At 36.8% G+C, this 22,318-nt stretch overlaps 1 protein-coding gene across 1 annotated transcript; it reads left to right on the top strand.

The window, feature by feature from the left end:
- Positions 1 to 11,474: 11,474 nt before the first annotated feature.
- LOC130214863 (ribonuclease Y) lies at positions 11,475 to 19,737 on the top strand. The gene is made up of 4 exons (XM_056446699.1): positions 11,475 to 11,560; positions 13,804 to 13,824; positions 16,389 to 16,632; positions 17,997 to 19,737. Exons 2-4 carry the CDS (start codon positions 13,810 to 13,812, stop codon positions 18,011 to 18,013), a joined length of 276 nt encoding a protein of 91 aa, XP_056302674.1. The 5' UTR covers positions 11,475 to 11,560; positions 13,804 to 13,809; the 3' UTR covers positions 18,014 to 19,737.
- The last annotated feature ends 2,581 nt before the right edge of the window (positions 19,738 to 22,318 follow it).

A 22,318-nucleotide genomic window follows, 5' to 3' on the forward strand; every position in this document is an offset into this window, starting at 1 on the left:
CTCTGAGCACCACTCTTACACATCGAATGAGAACATTACAGAGGTTTTCAAAACCATGTTTTCTGACTCCAAGGTTGGAGTTACATTCTCGTGTGGAAGCACGAAAATTGCATCTATTACTAAAATCAGATTGGCTCCTTTTATAACTAAAGAACTGACTGACCAGGTCAATAAGGCCAACGGGTTTGTGGTCATGTTTGACCAGAGTCTCAATAGGATGACGAAAAGCAAGCAGTTGGACCTTCATATTGGCTACTGGGTAAACGACCACGCTGTTGCGTATGTATTAAACATAACTGATCATTAAAATAAAAATGTTTTATTTAATTCAGGTAGCCCACTTGAACATAATTATTTTCAAGGGTTCAAAATTTATACAGATTTAACATTTTTCCCCTCATACTTCTGTTGGAATGGGTACAAAGTTGGCATTGAATTTCATTTGAAATGGTATTAAAAAGGTCGTAAAAAGCCTTGAATTTCATTTGGAGGATCCCGGGGGCACCCTGACACAGTAGAGGAGGCTGTCTTGTCAAATTATGCTTGAATTAGTTTATTGTAAGAGACAAATGGCTCTAAGTAGCAAAAGACAAACACCAAAATATTAGATTTCAACGCGTGCGCTTGCATGTGCCTGCTTTTCTGCCAATTGGTCAATAGCTGAGGCTGTAGGATTTAAGGCAAACTTCACTTATCAACTCATAAAACAGATACACACAGTTAAAGTCAGAATTATTAACCAACCTGAATTATTAGCCCCCCTGTTTATTTTTTTTCCCCCAATTTCTGTTTAACAGAGAGAAGATTTCTTCAACACATTTCTAATCATGATAGTTTTAATAACTCATTTCAAGAGTTCACACTTAGCTGGTAATCAATAAAGCATATTTGGCATGCTGTCACGGGAGAGAGCCCTGAGCTCGTAATATCCTCGAGCCCGGAGCTCCCTCCTGTTAGAAGGGCAAGAGCGGAGTTCGAGCTCAGGTAGGTCTCGAGGACTCCCCTGCTTGTCACCGCGTGAGAAGTGTAAACTAGGGTTGTTTTCGGTGATAATTTGGTTTAGTCGATTGGCTATTGTTTATGTTTTTGGACGGTGGGAGTAAACCGGGGGACCCGGAGGAAACCTAAGCGAACACAGGGAGAACATTTAAACTTCGCACAGAAACACCAACCAGCCTGATAGGAGGTTGGACCAGCGGTGTTTTTGCTGTGAGGCAACAGTGCTAGCCACTGGGCCACCGTGTTGCCCTATCGGAAAAAGGGGGAGGAAGTAGGGGTGGAAGGGGGGGAGCTTCAAGACGAAGATACTGGAGTGAAAAACTCTGGTTATTTATAATGCTTCCGTAATCATCTAATGGGTCAGATTACGGAGCTAATGAGGAGCCAGCCATGTTGATCATAAGCACGTGATCCTGTCCAAATTAGTTTATAAATAAACCACACTTCTAATAACTGATTTATTTTATCTTTGCCATGATGACAGTAAATAACATTTTACAAGATATTGTTCATGACACTAGTATTCAATTTAAAGTGACATTTAAAGGCTTAACTAGGTTAATTAGGTTAACTAAGCAGGTTAGGGTAATTAGGCAAGTTATTGTATAACGATGGTTTGTTCTGTAGACTATCGAAAAAAAAATTTGCATAAAGGGGCTAATAAATTTGTCTTTAAAATGGCTTTTAAAAAATTAAAAACTGCTTTTATTCAAGCTGAAATAAAACAAATAAGACTTTCTCCAGAAGAAAAAATATTATCAGACATACTGTGAACATTTCCTTGCTCTGTTAAACATCATTTGGGAAATATTTAATAAAGAAAAAAAATTCAAAGGGGGCTAATCATTTAACTTTAACTGCATATACACCTATAAATTACTAATATACGATTTATTGGAGGAAGTGTTTGGTGAGAGGAAAGTCTGGGGAAAAGTGGATAAAAATGAACAAATGAATGAATGTAAAGTTTGGTTAATTAGGCAAGTCATTGGACAGCAGTGGTTTGTTCTGTAGCCAATCAAAATAATAACAATTTCTTAAGAGGGCTAAAAATGTTGTTTTTTTACAATTTAAAACAGCTTTTATTCCAGCCAACCTAAAAGAAATAAGACTGTTTTTAATAAGACTTGCACTGTTAAGCATCATTCATTCATTTTCAACCAATTTTCCGGGGCCGGGTCGCAGGGGCAGCAGTCTTAGGAGAGAACCCCAGACTTCCCTCTCCCGACACACTTCCTTCAGCTCCTCTGGGGGGATCCCGAGGCCAGCCGAGTGGCAACGTCCCTCCAGCGTGTCCTGGGTCTTTCCCGAGGCCTCCTGCCGGTGGGACATGCCTGGAACACCTCCCTAGGTCGGCGTCCAGGAGGTATCCGTAACAGATGCCCGAGCCACCTCAGCTGACTTCTCTCGATGTGGAGGAGCAGCAGCTCTACTTCAAGCTCCTCCTGGGTGACAGAGCTCCTCACCCTCTCTATAGGGGTGCGCCCTGCCACCCTGTGACGGAAACTCATTTCGTCTGCTTGTATCCAAGATCTTGTCATTTCAGTCATGACCCAAAGCTCATGACCATCGGTGAGAGTAGGAACGTAGATTGATAAAGTAAATCGAGAGCTTTGCCTTTCGTCTCAGCACCTTCTTTACCACAACAGACCGGTACATCGACCGTATTATTGCTGCCGCTGCACCGATCCGCCTGTCAATCTCACGATCCATCCTTCCCTCACTCGTGAACTAAACCCCAAGACACTTGAACTCCTCCACCTGGGGTAAGGGCTTTCCTACACCCTGGAAGGAAGAAAAACATTATATTTCAACACTATCAACAACTGTAAAATGTAAAGAAAGATAGAAATCTATTAGCTCTAATAATTATGCAATGCATTGTTCTTTATATTCACAGTATATGAGGAAGTTAAAGACAGACCTGTAGATGAAAAAGCAGATGAGATGAGCAAGAACGAAGGGTCACAAACCAGTGAATCAAGCAAATCTGGATGCTTCAGACTTGTGCGATGGAACAGTTTAAGTGTTTTACCTAATAGTAAGTATATATTTATCAATGCCGTTGATTACCCAGCTTAATGCATGGTCAGTTCCCAAGTTAGAGACATGTAAATATTCTTGCAGTGCAATATTTGATTAAGTAGGTAAATCAAATTCAATTCATCTTTATGTCTGAAGCGCTTTTACAATGTAGATTGTGTCAATGGGATCAATGCTTAGACTCGTCTGTTACTGGAGTCTCATGCTCTCCACTCCTCCATGACCACCACAGTGTCTGCTCAGAATATGGCCTGGTCTAGGATTATGGAGACCTCGGGATAATGAAAAACAGACTAACATAAGAAAGTGAGAGAGAGAGAGAGAGAGAGAGAGAGAGATTGTGTGGGGCAGGCTATTGTCTAAAAATAAAATATGGAATTTTTTTGTTGTCTTTTTTGTCTTGCAGTGTCTGAAGATCATATTAAAAACGAGGATTCACAAGCCAGTGGACCATGGGAGTCTGGATGATTCTCGCCTTTTCCTTTGACTTCCAACCCCCCCTCTTTATATATTTAGGGTATTAAGGACTATCCACATCAATAGCTAAAGCCCATGATTCAGCAAATATATACAAAACAGATCGCTTATACACCAATATCCTACACTGAAGAGAATCATTCATTGAATTGACTACATTTATTTAAGGTAAGTGGTTGCAAACAATTTATATGGGCTGAATGTAAACAGGCGACGCAGTGGCGCAGTAGGTAGTGCTGTCGCCTCACAGCAAGATTGGAGTCAGTTGTCGTTTCTGTGTGGAGTTTGCATGTTCTCCCTGCGTTCGCGCGGGTTTCCTCCGGGTGCTTCGGTTTCCCCTACAGTCCAAAGACATGCGGTACAGGTGAATTGGGTAGACTAAATTGTCCGTAGTGTATGAGAGTGAATGCAAGAGTGTATGGATGTTTCCCAGTGATGGGTTGCAGCTGGAAGGGCATCCGCTGCATAAAAATATGCTGGATAAGTTGGCGGTTCATTCCGCTGTGGCGACCCCGGATTAATAAAGGGACTAAGCCGAAAAGAAAATGAATGAATGAATTTAGACAAATGAAGTTGAACATTACTACATTTAATTTAGTTTGTTTAAGTTCAGCCCATATAAATAATAATGTTTGCAGTTAAGAATTATATGTTTTACTGTTTCTGGTTTATTGCAAAAGGTGCATAAGTTCGTAGTATGTTTCTGTGTTTTATGTAGAGTTTTATCCAGTTTGACTTATTCTTAGTGCAATTAACATTTCTTTCTTTTGGTTTTTGCACTGTCCGAGGTTAGGAAAAAACACATTGAATTGTATCTTTTTAAAATACCTACATTTTAATATCAAAATAAACTAGAAGATACAGCAGTAATATAAAAAATAAATAAATAAAATATAAAAAACACTGTATTTTAAATACAACAAATACTGTACATTACTTTTACAAGGGATTATGTCTTAGCAAACCTTCCATCAATAGACCTATTCAACCAATCCATTCAACATTATGATTTAAGCGAGTGAGTGATTTACCATTGGGCTGCAAACCCAGGATTTGTTGTGAATATCTGGCAACCCTGAGACAGACCCATCTTGCCCCAGTGCTGCACTCAGGGATGGGCAAAAATACGTTGAAATCCATTTTAAAATAAAATACCAAATACCTTACACTTAAGTGTCTCAAACTAAACTGAAAAATACAGCAGCCACAACATGCCTCAAAATAAAATAATGTGTTTGGTCACACTTTAATTTGATAGGCCGGTTGTTGAATTAAGTTACTTTGCATCTACATGCTAACTAATTCTCATTAGATTACAAGTAGACTGTTAGGTTAGGGTTAGTGTAAATTGACATGCACTTGTAAAGTGTCTTATAGTCAATTAAATGTCTGTTGAAGGAGCAGTATCAGCAGATATTAAGCAGACAGTCTACTAATACTCAAATGGACCATCAAAATAAAGTGTAACCCTGTGTTTTTATATATTTTTTTAAATATTACAAAATACTTTTACAAGGGAACATGACATTTCTTCGCAAACCTTCCATCAATAGGACTATTCAATCAATCCTTTCACCATTAAACTGACTTACTGAAGTGAGGTTTTGTGTTTGATACTTTTAGCTTTTCTGACACCTCGTTCACCTCTACTCTGGAGGTATTCATGAACGTTTGTTTACATGTTCTCTGTGATTTTTATATATATTGTGTATACATTTCATACAGTAAGCCCTGTCTTGAAGAATTTTTGCACTGTCCGGGGTTAGGAAAAAACACATTGAATTGTATCTTTTTAAAATACCTACATTTTAATATCAAAATAAACTAGAAGATACAGCAGTAATATAAAAAATAAATAAATAAAATATAAAAAAACACTGTATTTTTTGTATTTTAAATACAACAAATACTGTACAGTACTTTTACAAGGGATTATGTCTTAGCAAACCTTCCATCAATAGACCTATTCAACCAATCCATTCAACATTATGATTTAAGCGAGTGAGTGATTTACCATTGGGCTGCAAACCCAGGATTTGTTGTGAATACCTGGCAACCCTGAGACAGACCCATCTCGTATATGTGTATACATTTCATACAGTAAGCTCTGTCTTGAAGAATATCTCCTACCATTTAATCCAATTAATGCAGATAACCTAGTATTGATTGTGTTTTCACCCATTCTGTGGCCAGTAGAATTGCCATAATCTCTGTACAATGATTATTCAACATCTTAATATTTTAAAGAGGGACATTTGAGTTGATTTAATTTTTTTTGTTAATAAAACTTTCATAATTCTATTTTTTTGCAATTGAACTCTTTAATACTCAATGTAAAATATGACTTCTGAAAATAAATAAATAAATATATATCTGTTTGGGAAAATAATCTTTTTTTTTACATATTGTCACAGCCAGGCCAGGTTCTCCCCACTCCCAATCACATGACTCAACCCTTTCAGTCACCCCAATCAGCAAGATCCCCATCACCTGAATACTAATCACTCCCGCACCTGCACGCCATCACCAGTCATCACTCCAGCCCCATTAAAGCTGCGGTCACACTTGACTTTTCCTCCCATAGACTTCCATTCATACGCACGTGAATGCGTCAGACCGGAAACGCGGGGTCATGCGTTAAGTTTCGCAGGTTGCTGCGGTGCAAAGTTCAAGCTTGGTGAATTCTGACCTGCGAAATCGCATCACTTGACTGCGTGAGACCAATCGAGGATCAAAACAGGACTTCTCTGGGCAAAAATGTAAAACATGGAGCAATCGCTGGCTTTGTTTAATGTCTAATAAGCTTGTTTAATCCCGCCCCTTTTCGCGCCGCACGACAGAATTTCGCACACACAAAGCCCGGTGTGACCGTAGCTTAAATCCTTCACTCCAATTCAATCAGGGTCCAGCCTCGTCATATTGAGAATGATGAATGTTCATGGTCAGTAGGCCCTTTATGAAATAGTTATGCTTCCCTGTCTCAAGCTACGGTCACACTGGGCTTTGTGTGTGCGAAATTCTGTCGTGCAGCGCTGCGAAAAGGGGCGGGATTAAACAAGCTTATTAGACATTTTAAAAAGCGAGCGATTGCTCCATGTTTTACATTTTTGCCCAGAGAGGTCGTGTTTTCATCCTAGATTGGTCTCACGCAGTCAAATGATGCGATTTCACAGGTCAGAGTTCACCAAGCTTGAACTTTGCACCGCAGCAACCTGCGAAACTTAACGCATGAGACCGCGTTTCCGGTCTGACGCATTCGCGTGCGTATGAATGGGAGTCTGGGAAGAAATGGCAAGTGTGACCGCAGCTTTAAGCTACGGTCACACCGGGCTTTGTGTGTGCGAAATTCTGTCGTGCTGCGCTGCGAAAAGGGGCGGGATTAAACAAGCTTATTAGACATTAAAAAAGCGAGTGATCGCTCCATGTTTTAAATTTCTGTCCAGAGAGGTCCTGTTTTGATCCTCGATTGGTCTCATGCAGCCAAGTGATGCGATTTCGCAGGTTAGAGTTCACCAAGCTTGAACTTTGCACCGCAGCAACATGCGAAGCTTGACGCATGACCCCGCGTTTCCGGTCTGACGCATTCGCGTGCGTATGAATGGAAGTCTATGGAAGGAAAAGTCAAGTGTGACCGCACCTTAATCCTGTTCATCTCCAGTGTCTGCATTTCTTCCTCCTCCTCCTGTGGTTCCCACCTGGTTGTGTGTTTCCAATCTCCTCTGTGTCCATCTCCACCATTAGTCTCTGATTCCATTCTATCCTGGTTCACTACTCAACCCTTCAAGATAAAGACATTACCTGTTTGCCGTATTACCTCAGATTACAATCTGTCATTCATACTCCCAGTTGGGAGCAGTAATTATGATAAATGTACTTAGAATATGAATTTTAAATACAAAATATGATCGTAAAGTCAGCTGAAAGGTCCGTTGGAGTCGAGATGACATCTATCGAGGAACTTTATCAACGACGTTGTCTGTCTAGGGCAAATAGCATTTTAAGGGATCCAGCTCACCCTGGCTTACAGAAGCCTGAGGAGCAAATCAGTGTGGTTTCGTGATCGTTTTTATTCTGTCATTATAAGACTTTTGAATAATACCATGTCTTAAACACTACTGATAGCTAGTGTAAAATAATAAATAGTTAAACTAGCATAAATTATCAATATTACAGCTATTATAACAAATGGTGAAACGGGTATTTTAGTATTAAGTTACTCTCTACTGAGATTGTTTTTATGAAATTATAAAAGCTTGTTTATCATTTTAGGATTTTATAGTGTTTGTATAGGGATGTTTTTTATGTTTTTGTTGGGTCTGTTGCAATGTAATTTCGTTCTGCATTACAATTTTATTGTGATGTTTTGAATGACAAAATAAAGGAAACTGAACTGAAAATGGTATTTTGTAATCTGTGATAGGGTTGATGAACTGGCTTAATATTTTGTATCAAAATACTTTGTAAGAATTCTACATGATGACATCATAAAAATGTGGCCTTTAATAGTGGTGTTTCCTTATTTATCAAGGCTAGACTAGAAATTTGATTAACCTTGAATAAGTTGATCAATGCTTGGAGTATGGATGGTAATTATGCACCACATAAAAAAACAGACAAATAGCAAAAACAGACAAACAGACAAATAGCAAATTCAAAATAAGACCCGAAAATAAGACGAACAACAAAGTCCTACAGTGGTGATACCTTCAAAACTTCATTGCCCTACTGAAAAAACCAGCTTAAACCAGCTTAGGCTGGTTGGCTGGTTTTAGCTGGTCGACCAGCCTGGTTTTAGAGGGGTTTTGGCCATCTCCAGGCTGGTTTACAGCCATTTCCAGCCTGGTCTTAGCTGGTCAGGCTGGAAAATGACCAGCTAAAACCAGCTTGACCAGCCTAGCCAGGCTGGGAGCTCAACCAAAACCAGCTATGTCCAGCTTAAACCAGGCTGGTCAAGCTGGTTTTAGCTGGATTTAGCTGGTCATTTTCCATCCTGACCAGCTAAGACCAGGCTGGAAATGGCCAAAACCCCTCTAAAACCAGGCTGGTCGACCAGCTAAAACCAGCCAACCAGTCTTGGCTGGTTTAAGCTGGATTTTTTAGCAGGGTGGCTATTTCAAATCCCAGTAGCTGATCTGCAGATGCTTTTTATATGTTTTTAATTAGATATTTTGACATAGTTAATCAGTATGAGACAAAAATATTTAATAACACTCCAGTCTGCAGACTGCTCAAAAACTCCCAACTCTGGTTTTATAGCAGCAAAAACTGATATCGTGTTTTATGTTGTGCATTGAAGAGTACAAATGCCAAAAAAAAACATAATTTATGAAAATTTGATTTAGAAATCATGAATTTTACAGATTTCAATTGTCAAAAAAACACAACAGAATAAACTATATCAACACAATCTCACGGCAATTCGTAACTTTTTGATTTAGTGGCTAATTCGTACAATTTAGTACGATTTGCTCATCCCCCAATGACGGTAGGATTTAGGGGTGGGGTTAGGTGCCACGCCTCTTTTTTTTTAATTGTACAATTTCGTACAAATTAGCCACTAAACTGACAAAACTTAAAATACTTACGTTTCCTCGTGAGATCAGGAGATCTATAGAGAAATAGTACTATATTCCAACTCATTATCTGCATGAAATAGTTTTACAGTAATTAAAGAGATCATCTTCGAGATATGACTTTCTGTATGAAATTAGTACAAAATCTATACCGAAATCAAAGAGAAAAACAAGTTATGAATAGCCCCTCGTGTGCAGTACAGGTGAATGAGATGCAGAGAAGGGATCGATCCAACAGGTCTATTGATGGAAGGTTTGCAAAGAAATGTCATGCTCTCTTGGAAAAGTATTTTGCAGTATTTTCAAAATACATAATTTTATTTTGATGCATGTTGTGGCTGCTGTATTTTTTTGTTTTAATTTTGATACACCTAAAACTGAGGTATTTGGTATTTTATTGTAAAATACATTTTAATCCCTGCTCACAGCGCTGGTCTCAGACCCCTTCTGTGACATATCCTGCTGTAAAACTTGTCAGGAATTTTTTATATATTTGATTAAATATTTGTTTCATATGTTGTGCCACTTAGACATCTTTAGGCATGCATTTTTCCTCTTCATTAACTATACAGTGCACTGATCAACTACCGGCATATGAAACAGCCATTGTAGGAATCACCACTCTTTTAATGACAATCATTTGGCATCAGCAATCCATCCAAAACTATCAGTATGCTCTTTCTCCCAATATTTTTTCAGTTCTCTTTAAATGGAAGAGTTAATAACATCTAATGCACCAATCAGTGGATGCATTTTTATGACATCACCATGTAGAATTCTTACAAAGTATTTTAAAAAACAAGACACAAGTATTTTGATATGAAATATTAGGCCAGCTTCATCAACCCTATCAAATACACATTACAAAATACTAGTTTGTATTTAAAATTCAAAATGTGGGGGCGTAGGAGGGGTTCAAGTGGTTCGTAAGACCCACTCCTCACTGATAAAAGCCCAAAATTTGTCCCATTGATGAGCTCATTTGTATTATTTTGACTGCTATGGCATCATGAATAGTAAAAATAACCCATCGAAAAAGGCTTCAGTTAATCAGTTTTCTTCAGTGCAAACATATTTTTTTTTAAGAGTCCCACATCCAGCTGTGCAAGTAAACATCTGACACAGGAGAAGTCATCTTTAACTACTGCATTGTTTTTAAATAGAGAAAACAATAGACAAGTCAATTTTATTCTAAGTCTTGGACTTTATTCTTGAAAGAAAACATGACGAATAAAAAAAGTGTGAAGCACCAAAAGCGGCCCATATTAAAATCAATTTGAACACTAATTTGGCCAATGTTGTTATTGTTTCAAACATACTTTCTTACAAGAGAGGCTAGAAAAATTGTGATGCTCTAAATTATTATTATTAGTAGTAGCAGTAGTAGTAGTATCATTGTTATTATTATTATTATTATTTATTATTATTTTGTTTTCATTTTTTGTTATTCAAATGGCCAAATTCTGACTGAGGAATGTGCTGGCCAGTTTGTTATTTGCCTAATAAATTACGACAGGCTACAGTTTTTAATTTAAACCTTTTTTTCTACTGACATATGATGGAATAAATTTGTATTTCAAAAAATAAATATTTGTCGTGTTTTCTAATTTTAAATAATTAGGAAATATTTTTGGTACATCAAAAAGTGTAGTTATGATGACCAACCGAAAATTTAATCCAGCTATAAAACAGAGCTTAAAATATCACCTAAATTCAGAATTTACATCTCATAATTAAATGGAAAATTAGGCAAATAACTGCAAAAACATACACTTTTTTTTTGAGAAAAAAGAACCACCCCATTTACTAGGCTGGCTACAGGCCTGTGTACTTTCTTACAAGAGAGGCTAGAAAAATTGTGATGCTCAAAATTATTATTATTATGTTGTTGTTGTTTTATTTTTGTTTTTTGTTATTCAAATGGCCAAATTCTGACTGAGGAATGTGCTGACTAGTTTGTTATTTGCCTGATAAATTACAACAGGCTACAGTTTTTACATTTAAACCTTTTTTCTAATGACATATGATGGAATAAGTTTGTATTTTAAAAATGAATATCATATTTCTTTATTCTAAATATTTAGGAAATATTTTTGGTACGTCAAAAAGTGTGGTTATGATGAGCATCTGACAAGCTAATCCAGCTATAATAACAGTGCTTAATATAGCACCTAAACTCAGGGTTTTAAATCATGATTAAATAGAAAATGAGGCCAATAACTGCAAAGAGGTACACCTTTTTTTGAGAAAAATGAACCATCCTTTCACCAGGCTGCTACACATAGGCCTACATGTATCGTAAATACTGCCCATCCCTGGCTGCCCATCTACGGCTGTCTACGCTATTGTTTCTTACGTCATTGAGCAAGAGCCAGATTTGCTTTCACTTTCGAAGTAATCGCTTGCTCTATATGGGCTTGAAGACTATTTTATCGTTTCCGATATAACGATTTCTTAATTCGACACGGGTAAGCATGTATTTTTATTACATTCCATTGCTAATGTGATTTTTTTCAAACCCATTTATTTATTTTTTTGCGAATTTTTATTCACAACAACCCTGCCTTCTAAACGTCCCAGTGTCGGATGCGCTGACTATGGTTGTGGGAAATTCTAACGCAGTTATTGCGAGAGGACAGTTATGATTAATAGATTAATAACTGCTTAGTCATTTAGTAAAGGAATGGGCAAAGTGGAAAAAAAAAAAAAGCTAATTATATATTTAAATGTTTAAATTACTATTATTGTTGTTTATTATTATTATTATTATTATTATTATTATTATTATTATTATTATTATTAATACTAATAGTATTATAAAAGATTGTATTACAATACAAAGTCTTTCATTTTAAACCCTAGATATTTGCAATTAGCATCAAGAGATGAAATAGACCTATTAAACCTTAGGCACGTACCTCACCCAGTGATTCATCATTTATTCAAAGCAATTAAGCAGGCACAGCTTTTGCACATTTACGTGTACTAGTATTATTTAAAATATATCATTTGTTGGTCACACTTTACAATAAGATTGCATTATTGTATTTACTAACGTGAACAATTTAGTAACGTTGCTTGTAAAGAATTTATAAATCATAGTTCAACATTTACTAATGCATTATTAACATCCACAGTCATGCTTGTTAACATTAGTCAGTGCACTGTGAGCTAACCTGAACTAACAATGAACTGTATTTTCATTAACAAACACGAACAACTACTGTAATAAATGCATTATTCATTGTTTGTTCATGTTATTTAATATATTAACTAATAAAATAATATTGGAATGTGATACATATTTGTTTTTTATGACGTCTGAACCACTTTCTCAATAGCTATCTATTATCACTTATATAAATCATTCTTCTGCTACATCTTAAAGACGTTCAGGCAGTTGGACACGATTTGCATATCTCGTGCACTCTTCTTGCAAAACTGTAAACATATAGATGCAAAATAATCATATGCAAAATATCTGTAATATAACTGTACAACATATAAGGCAAACATTTAGCTTTGAACAATGGATTGAAATAAACAGAAGGCGATGATAACAGCTGAAGAATGTCCACAGGTTGCAGAATGCAACAATACAAACAAAAAAATGTGGCAGAATCAGTTTCTCTTTGAGTGAATTTAAAGTTACATCAGTGGACATTAACATGCTTCTCTCTTATGATTACTTTGACCTTTGTTTGCGATTTGGGCTTATTTATTGTTACTGAACGCAAGTGAATATGGATGTTCAATGCTGAATGTTACTGTATTATTAAAAAAAAATTGTATTATGAAAAACAGCCAGACACAAAAAAAGTTTCTTTCCTCAAGCCATCTACCTCATGAACAGTTAAATATTCCCCTACTGTGCAATAAACTTGCAACACCTGTACACAGCACCTTATATCAATATGCAATGCAATACCTTCTCCATTAGCATTTCCACACAGCACCATATAACCTGTATATATATATAACAAATCTATACACACAATTCAACATCCATTTTGACTAACTGCATCTCTGTTTAATGTTTATCGTATTTCTTTTTTCCGTATTTATTTTATGTACACTGGAAGCTTCTGTATAGCCAAAACAAATTCCTTGTGTGTGTGAAGCACACTTGGCAATAAAACTGATCCTAATATGAAATTAAATATACTTTTCCAGTAATTTCAAAATTAATTGAATTTAAATGCTATATCTTCTGCGTTTTCTGATGTATCTAATTAATAATCTATACTGTGTATTCCAGGCATGGGCAAACTTGATCCTCGAGGGCCGGTGTCCCTGCAGAGTTTTGCTCCAACACTAATCAAACACACCTGAACACCCTAATTAGTGTCTTCAAGATCACTAGAAAGCTACAAGCAGGTGTGTTTGATTAGGGTTGGTGCAAAACTATGCAGGACACCGGCCCTCCAGAATCGAGTTTGCCCATCCCTGGTGTATTCTATTGCTTGCAAGTACAGATGGAAATTGGTTTTAAAAATAGTGATGGTTTCAAGGCTTCAGAAAAGCTAAATATTTAAATGTACTGAACTGTTGTCTGGTTTGGTGGTAATGTTTGATGCGTTTTATTATTATGATTGTATTTGCTGCTTTGAATTAAATTGCTCTTAAAATGTCTTAATTGCTCTTAAATTGCTCTTAAAATGTCATCCAAAGATCACTGTGATCTTTAACTGTTTTTTTTTTTTTGTTTCAGCTAAGCATGGGGAACGCAACGGTGAGTCAATCCACTGTAACAGCTTAATCTAATTTAGTGTTTCGATAAAGTTTACAACATACATGTGAAAGAATTTTTGTAAGTCATTTACTTGCATGCAGTTGTTTTGATTTAGTAATTCTGCTTCAGACAACGTGATACTTTACATTTAGATTTGCTGATTTAGTGCAGGAGTTTCTTACATACACTCATACATATACAGGGGTTGGACAATGAAACTGAAACGCCTGGTTTTAGATCAATAATTCATTAGTGTTGTGCAGGGCCTCCTTTTGTGGCCAATATAGCATTAGATCTTCCTGGGAATGACAGATAAAAGACCTACCCGGTGGCCAGAGGGATTTTGAGCTCTTGCAGAATAGCGGGCAGGTCACTACGTGATGCTGGTGGAGGAAAACCTTTCCTGACTCGCTCCTCCAAAACACCCCAAAGTGCTGAATAATATTAATTTGTGGTGACTGTGCAGGCCATGGGAGATGTTCGACTTTACTTTCATGGTGTACTGTCTTCCTGATACAAGGCACTGCCTTCAGGACACAATGTTTGAACCATTGGGGGCACATGGTCCTCCATAATGATTGGGTAGTCCTTGGCAGTGACGTGCCTATCTAGCACAAGTACTCAGCTGTGATTTGAGTATTGAAGTACCATGATATTGCAGCCCAAATCCACCCCCATGCTTCACTCTGTGCATCTTCAGTCTGGCTGATATGCTTATTTGGGGCTTCTCCACACTGTAACTTTCCCAGATGTTGGAAAGACAGTGAAGGTGAACTTATCAGAGAACAATACGTGTTTCACATTGTCCACAGCCCAAGGTTTTCACTGCTGGTACTATTAAAACCGACATTTGGCATTGACACAAGTAAACAAAAGTTTGGCTATAGCAGCCTGGCCAAGTACTGTATATTGTACCTGTGGGGCTCCCAACCTACAGTTTTGGTGGAAACAATTGATGTGCACGTTTAGTTCTGCAGTGAGTTGGGCAGCTGTGGTTTAGTTTTTTGGAAACAATCCAGGTCAGCACTTGGACATCCCTTTTAGACAGCTTCCTCTTGCATCCATAGTTACTCCCGTGGGATGTGGTTCTTCTTCATGGTGGTTTGCTGACATTGCTCTGGATACTGTGGTTCTTGATGCATCACAAAGTCTTGCCATCCTAGTCACAGCTGGCCAGCAAGACGCACACCAACAATCTGTCCTCTTTTGAGCTTTGACATATCTCCTATAATGTTGTGTGTATTGCAATATTTTAAGCAATGCTGTGCTATTACTCTGCTAATTAATCACACTCTGGTCGTACAGACGGAATGTGCAATTACTGAAGACTGGCCATCAGTAGGCCCACATGGATTTCCACAGATTTGCCCATAATTGAATCTATTTTTTACTTGTGGAAATGTGTATTAATTATATTTATTTCGTTTATTTTAAATTAATTTCAGTATAGTTATTGACTAATATTAAAATGTTCATATGTGTCGTGATCTTCAGCAGTGTGTTCTCTGCTGGAGAATACTTCCTGTAGTTTGTTGTAATCACCAGCAGTGCTTTCTCCATTGGAAATCACTTCCTACTGAACTACATGTCCCAGAAGTCTTTGCACCAATCACTCCTGCCACAGCTGACAGTCATTTGGACACACACAAAGCTGATACTCATGATCATTGATTACTCGGACTATTTTAACCCCTCTGTGTCACACACAAGTCGCTGATTCTTGTTGAACTGTTAGTGAACATTGACACGTTTTTCTTGCCTTGTCTTACTGTGTTTTTGATCCTTGTTTTGTTTATTCCTGTCTGCTGCCTGCCTTTTGACCATCTGCCTGTTTTATGACCACAACTCTGAATTGCCCGTGTACATCTGTTTGCTCCTGTGTTGACTGTTGCCTGCCTTCTCTGTTCAACAAACCTGCGTTTGGATCCTCATTCCATGTTGTCAGCGTCTCCACTTCACTTTACAATATGATTTATTTACAATACAGTTTGTAAAGTAATATTGTCAGTCTTTTAGGAGATATATTGTATGAGAGACTTGCTTTGCTTACCAAATAAGTGGATCTAATTGGATTTGCATAGTAAACATTAAATACAAGTTAAAAATGTATATTTCATATATTAAGATTTTAGTTATGATACTCTCAAAATCATTTCGCATAAATCCGTAGATTAAAAATACTGCGCAGAAATACCAAAAAATGTCAGCAGATTCTGTGTGGCCCTAGTCATCAGGCTGCTCAAATTAAGCCATGAAACCTCCACTAATAAATTGGCCAGTGTTTCAGTTTCATTGTCCAACCCCAGTACACATCCCTTAGCTTTGCCAGATAATGGAAAGTGTTGTAGTATAAGGTCACAGGTTCAGTTAAAATCTTTGTTTCATGAAATATACACACAGAGAAAAATATAAACACTGTAAATCACACATTCACTCTGTCATATTTGAGAAAACATGATTTCTCCAGTGAATCAATGTAAGTGTAAAATAACCTGTAAGGAACAAAGTATGAAAAAAGCCTGTGAAAATTAATGTGGAATTAATGTGTGTTTTTTTTTTATAAGAGTGTTCCTGATGAACAGCAAAATAGAGGACTGGACACAAGAGAGAGAGAACTGGACCGTAGAGAGAGGGAACTGGAGAGAGGAAAGGAAGAACTGGACAGAAGAGAGAGAGAACTGGAGAAGAGAAAGGAAGAACTGGACAGAAGAGAGAGAGAACTGAAGAGAAGACAGGAAGAACTGGACAAAAGAGAGAAAGAACTGGGTGGGAAAAAAAGGCGTGACAGCAAAGAAAAGCCCCCTGACAGTAAGAAATTGGTCTTTAATGGACATTTCAATGAATGTGAAGACAGAGGAAACAATTATTTCACAGAACACAACAAACTTTCGACAAACAGTTTAGTTTTATAGACACATTACAATAAAGATGTGACATTATACAGTTTTTTTCTTTTTTTTAAGTAGCAGGCAACATTTGACCTAAGAATGATTACTAATCTGATAAAATAATTGATTTCCGGTTTGTTTGCTCCTATAAGTACTAAGATTTTCCCTCACTTTGCTTTAAAGGGCACCTATTTTACCCCCTTTTCAAATAACAATTTAAAATGAGTCTCCAGAATGTGTCTGTACAGTTTCAGCTCAAAACACCCATCAGATTATTTAGGTTTCAGAGTATTGGATTTTCTGCTCTGAACACACTGTAGCTGTTTTTGTTGCCTGTGCCTTTAGTGCTAGTTCTCCCCGCCCACCGTTCCCACGTGTCTGTCAGAGTGTGGCTCAATCTCCACCTCGGCTGCATCAGATAAACAGCACAGTTACAGACATGAAGGAAGCAGATCTCACGTAACGTTTGTGAGAAATGCTACAGTAAGAACTTTATTAATGATTATCTGATGTATTTGTTGTTGAGTTAATTAAAGCCTTTCTGCAACAATGAGTCACACACAATGTTTCACGCACACACACATAGCACACATGTTTAACTTTCCACTGTTTTTGCACGCAAATGTGACAGGATACACGTTAATATCCACTGCTGTATGGATATCCGTTATGTTAATGTCATCCACAAACCGGGATTGAAGCGTCTTCTTTTATAATTGTACTGACACTCGGCTGCGGTGATAAAGACGTTAAAATCGCTGTAATTCATTAACATGCACTGTTTTAAAAACATTTTAAACTTGTAAAATTGATGACCACAGAGCGCTGAACAGATCTTTTAATCCCGGTTGCTTTGTGCACATCCTGATATGATCACGTTACTACAGAGACCTGTTAATACGGGGCTGTCAATCAATTCGGTGGGCAGTGAAACCACACCCCTACATCACATTGCGGTGCGGTGGGCCTCAAAATAGGATTTGTATCCTATTTTAACATGAGGAAATTTTTAAAAAGAAACTAAATGTCTTTATATGACCCCAATATGACTGTGGACACACTACACAGTTTTGTCCAAACGATGATTCTCATCATTGCCCTTTAAAATCACCACTGTCCTTTCTAATAGTGTCAAAGATAATAATGCCAGTGCTATATTCACTTTTAAGTGCTAAGTAATAACACAAAAACTGGTCATCAACACTGCTAATACAAATAATAATCCTTAAAATCTATACTATGTCTAATAACACAATCTGCCTGTCTTTCTGTCTCTTGTGTTAGTGGCAGAACAATCCTGAAGCTGCTCCTGGACTGTGAATCTACTGAAGTGAGATTTCAGATTTCCAGTAAGGCTGAGGACAACTGATATATTAATTCATAATCTGATGCACGGTTGAAGAGTTTGTTTTATTTTTGAGGGCTTGAATAGCCTAATTTTGCAGAACAGAATACCATGAACTATTGACAAAGAAAGGCCAGAGTCAGATTAGCAGCTTGTAGATGTTAAACCGCAGTCACACTTCAGTTTTCATCTCATTGAGTTGAATTCATACACATACAAATGCATCAGAACAGAAACGCAAGCCTGTGCAAGGATATTTCACAATTTTTTTTGCATATTTAGACTAAACTTGAATCAAGCTCTAATCCTATTGATTGATTTTGCAGTGCAAAAGCTATGTGCGATTTGTTTTTGGACTTTCAATTCATTACTAAGAATAATAAATAGCAGTAAAGCTCAAACTTCTTGCTCTACAGAGAACTATCATTCTGACAAAGAAAATATATATTATAAGAAAATACAATTTGCATTGCTTGTTATGGCTAAAAATCAATGGTCTCAAGACTTTATGGCCATAAGACTTTATGGCCGTGCTCACTATTATGTGAAAGAATAATGTCAATACTTGTGATCTCATTATTGCAGTTACTTCACCTTTAATAAAAAAAAATACATTTACAGGCAATATTCTTGCTCTTATACCACAAAACAAAATAATTCTCCTTCCTTACTCAAACACTTTATTCTCTGAGCACAAACAGTTGCTTTGTATAACTAGCACTTCTTGTCTATATTGTGCCTCTTGTTAAATCGCTGAATGTCTGCTTAATTGTAAGTTGCTTTGTACGAATGTGTCTGCTAAATGTGTAAATAAGCGTTCTGCGCTAGTTCAGACAGGGCTTGTAGTCAAACTCTGCTCTCAGCTTATTTAAAAATTGAAATCCCAGGCTGTCCTATCCCTATCAGCTGATCCAAATTACATGCACTCTACTGACAAATGCTTAAGGCAAATTATTAAAAAAATTAGAATAAAGCTGGGAAAATTCCAGCCTGATCTCACGAGAAAACGTAAGTATTTTACGTTTTGTCAGTTTAGTGGCTAATTCATACGAGTTCAGTCGTACGAAATTGTACGATTTTAAAAAGGAGGCGTGGCACCTAACCCCACCCCTAAACCCAACCATCACTGGCGGATGAGCATATCGTACTAAATACATACATACATACTACATACGAATTAGCCACTAAATCAAAAAGTTGCGAATTGCCGTGAGATTGTGCTGAAAATTCTCATCCAGCACCCATACAATCAGCATTAGCACCCTATAGGGATGTGTCCTCTCCCCACTGCTTTTCTCCCTGCACCAATAACTGCACTGCACCCCTCTGTCAAGCTCATGAAATTTGGAAATGACACCACAGTCATTGACCTCATTCACGATGGTGATTGAGTCTTAGAAGTTAAAGAACTCGCTGTCTGGTGCAGTCTTAACAACCTAGAGCTTAAAGGGTCTTGAAATCCTAACACACACTTTTTGAGATGTTGAAAGACAGGCCTATTTATGTGTGGCACGTTGCTCAAAACATTATTAGGACACATATAGTTCACTGTTCAGTTGAAATAGTTTGTTTTTGCGTTATTTAGAGCAAAACTGCTCTTTCAGTTTAAAAAGAAATTTCCAAGCAATGTCACGGCAATAGGCATGGCTCGATACTAGAGGTGACAAATATACACCCTCAAAAGATAAGTGAATTTAAAAATTGTGTATATATATATATTTAAACTGTGTGTATGTAAATATATATATATATATATGTATATGTATGTATATGTATGTATGTGTATGTATGTATATATATATATATAATATGTATGCATGTATGTATTTGTGTATATATGCATGTATGTATGTGTGTGTGTGTGTATAATGAATAATGATAAAATGTTAATGTTTCACATTGTGTGTATGTAAATATATATATATTCATCAGATGTCATGTATCAGTAAATTAATGATCATCATTCAGTATTTTATAACCTTGGTTAATGTTAGGCATGTCATGTTTTTAAAAAGTAGTAATGTTAAAATGCTATAGGCTACATATTACTTCATTTATAATTCATAATTACTCAAATAAATAAAGTTAGGACAGCTTACCTAAAGAATTATAACAAATTATAACAATGAATTATTGTTAATGATGTTATTATTATAACAAATGTTGCTTTACTCTCATGTGGTATTTTAACAGTCAGGATTCAAAATCCCTTGCTCATCCTAAACATTTACATAATTTAACATTGAACATTATTCACATTTCATAAAATTGTTATCATTCTCTTAATTTTTGCTTTAATTTTTGTCAATTTTAGATTCAGATAGTCTAAGAAACAAGTTGTTTACTGGTTTAAACATTTCTTCACTTTTCGTGGTGTTTGTTTGCCGTGTAATGAACCTCATCAGGTTTTCAGTTTTTGCATATTAATTTATGAGAAAGAGCTGATACGATCCAATCACAGCGCTCCTCCGTCTTACCTAACAGTAACTTTCCTGCAACAGTGTCATTGTTCAGAGACATGGGTCGCCAATGCTCAATTTCTAAGTGTGCTGACACAAAAAAAAATAGAAACTGCCTGCAAAGCGAGCACCACCAGTGCATCCCCACCAATGGCAAGTCCAAAACTACGCCCTTGCATTCATACACACATCAGGTTGGACTGTACAAGACATCAAATAGGTTTGTACAGCTTACTTGGAGCTCCGATCTCCGTTTAAACCCTTCTCATTGGATTAGCACCTATGCATTTGAATTGGTACGGTTATGCTGATGAAACCATGGCCAGGGAGGTTACGACCAGGGTGACTCCTGTACTTGATTGCATGTGTAACGTTTGTAATAGAGAATAACTGATTCATTCTGATAACTGACATGAAATTAGAATTATATACATGATTGATGGTCTGGTGCCCCCTAGTGGTTAAAACATTGCAGGCGTTTTCTTTATTTTGTCCTTGCGGGCTACCGTCGCTCAGCACAAAAGTGTAACATGATTATTTTGGGGTATAAATGAACGCTGTGAGTTGTCAACAAATGCTCAATGCTTCTGATAGATTTAGATACTGAACTTTTATTAAGAAACGCAATATTATAGACTCGAGCTTTGTGTCTCTTACAGTAAAAATTGCATGTTGTTGCTATCATGATGACACGAAGCCATCCTTAAAGTGAGAGTGTTGTTTATGTTACGTCTTTTGCTTATTTCAGTATTGTCAGCAGTATATTGCCCTGTGTTTAATGTCATTTGATTTGTTTCTCAGGTATGTAATTTATAAGTTATTTTGTGTTGTTAAAATATTAAGAAGTAGTTCAGCAGAAAATGGCTGATGCTGCTACGGTTCTGTCTGCTGCCCACTGTTTAACGTGATTTATTTCCCAGAATAAAGAGGCACTGAGAACCACTTTTGTAAGGTGTCGATGCTTTGAGTTGCTGACGATAGCGAAAATCACAACGCAGAGGTCAACAATCGTTACACATGCTTTCTTTACGTGGCTATCTTTTTACTTAACGTGATGTAGTATAAATTTAAACTACATTTTTAACCCAAAGGTTTCAAACTAGAGAGGATGGGTTAATTATGACAGATTTTTTTTTTTTTAGTGGAGCGTCCCTTTCAGTTTATAAGTGTAGAAAATAAATGTAATATTTTACCTTTGTCTCACAAACCTTTGGGACTGGATTTTACTTTTATCTGAAGAACATCTATATGCTTGTATATTGATGCATTATCAAACACTGATGTCGTTTTTTTGAGAATTTATAGCAATCAACAATGATATGATCAATTTTAAAACGTGTTTAAGTTTCCAATATCTGAAATTGATGCATTTTGATAACAATAAAAAAAAATAATAAAAAAGTAATGATGGACCAGGAATACTTTTATTTTTAATTCTGAGTCAACCGTCCCTTCAAGTCATGGTATATGGTCCAACAGCACCATCTAATATAATATAATTTAATTTAAAATACTCCATCTAGCGGCCATCTTTATGTAGCATGATGGACCAGAACGAGTGAAAAAAAAACACTGCTGACTGAATCACACACACGGAGAGAAGTGACTATCAGTTACCATGAAATCTAACCCGCTTCATCAATGGGATCAAATGACCGAGTCAAGCAAACTTCACACCAATGCTGTCCAGCATGACTGAACTCACATCACACTTTCAGTTCACAGAGACTTTGGTTCTGCATCTGAAAAGAGCGAGAGAGAGAGTAACAGTAAATGTTAGTCATCGCATCAGTTTAATATAT

This window comes from Danio aesculapii, chromosome 21 (assembly GCF_903798145.1).
Source record: "Danio aesculapii chromosome 21, fDanAes4.1, whole genome shotgun sequence".
In the NCBI taxonomy this organism is placed as follows: Eukaryota; Metazoa; Chordata; class Actinopteri; order Cypriniformes; family Danionidae; genus Danio; species Danio aesculapii.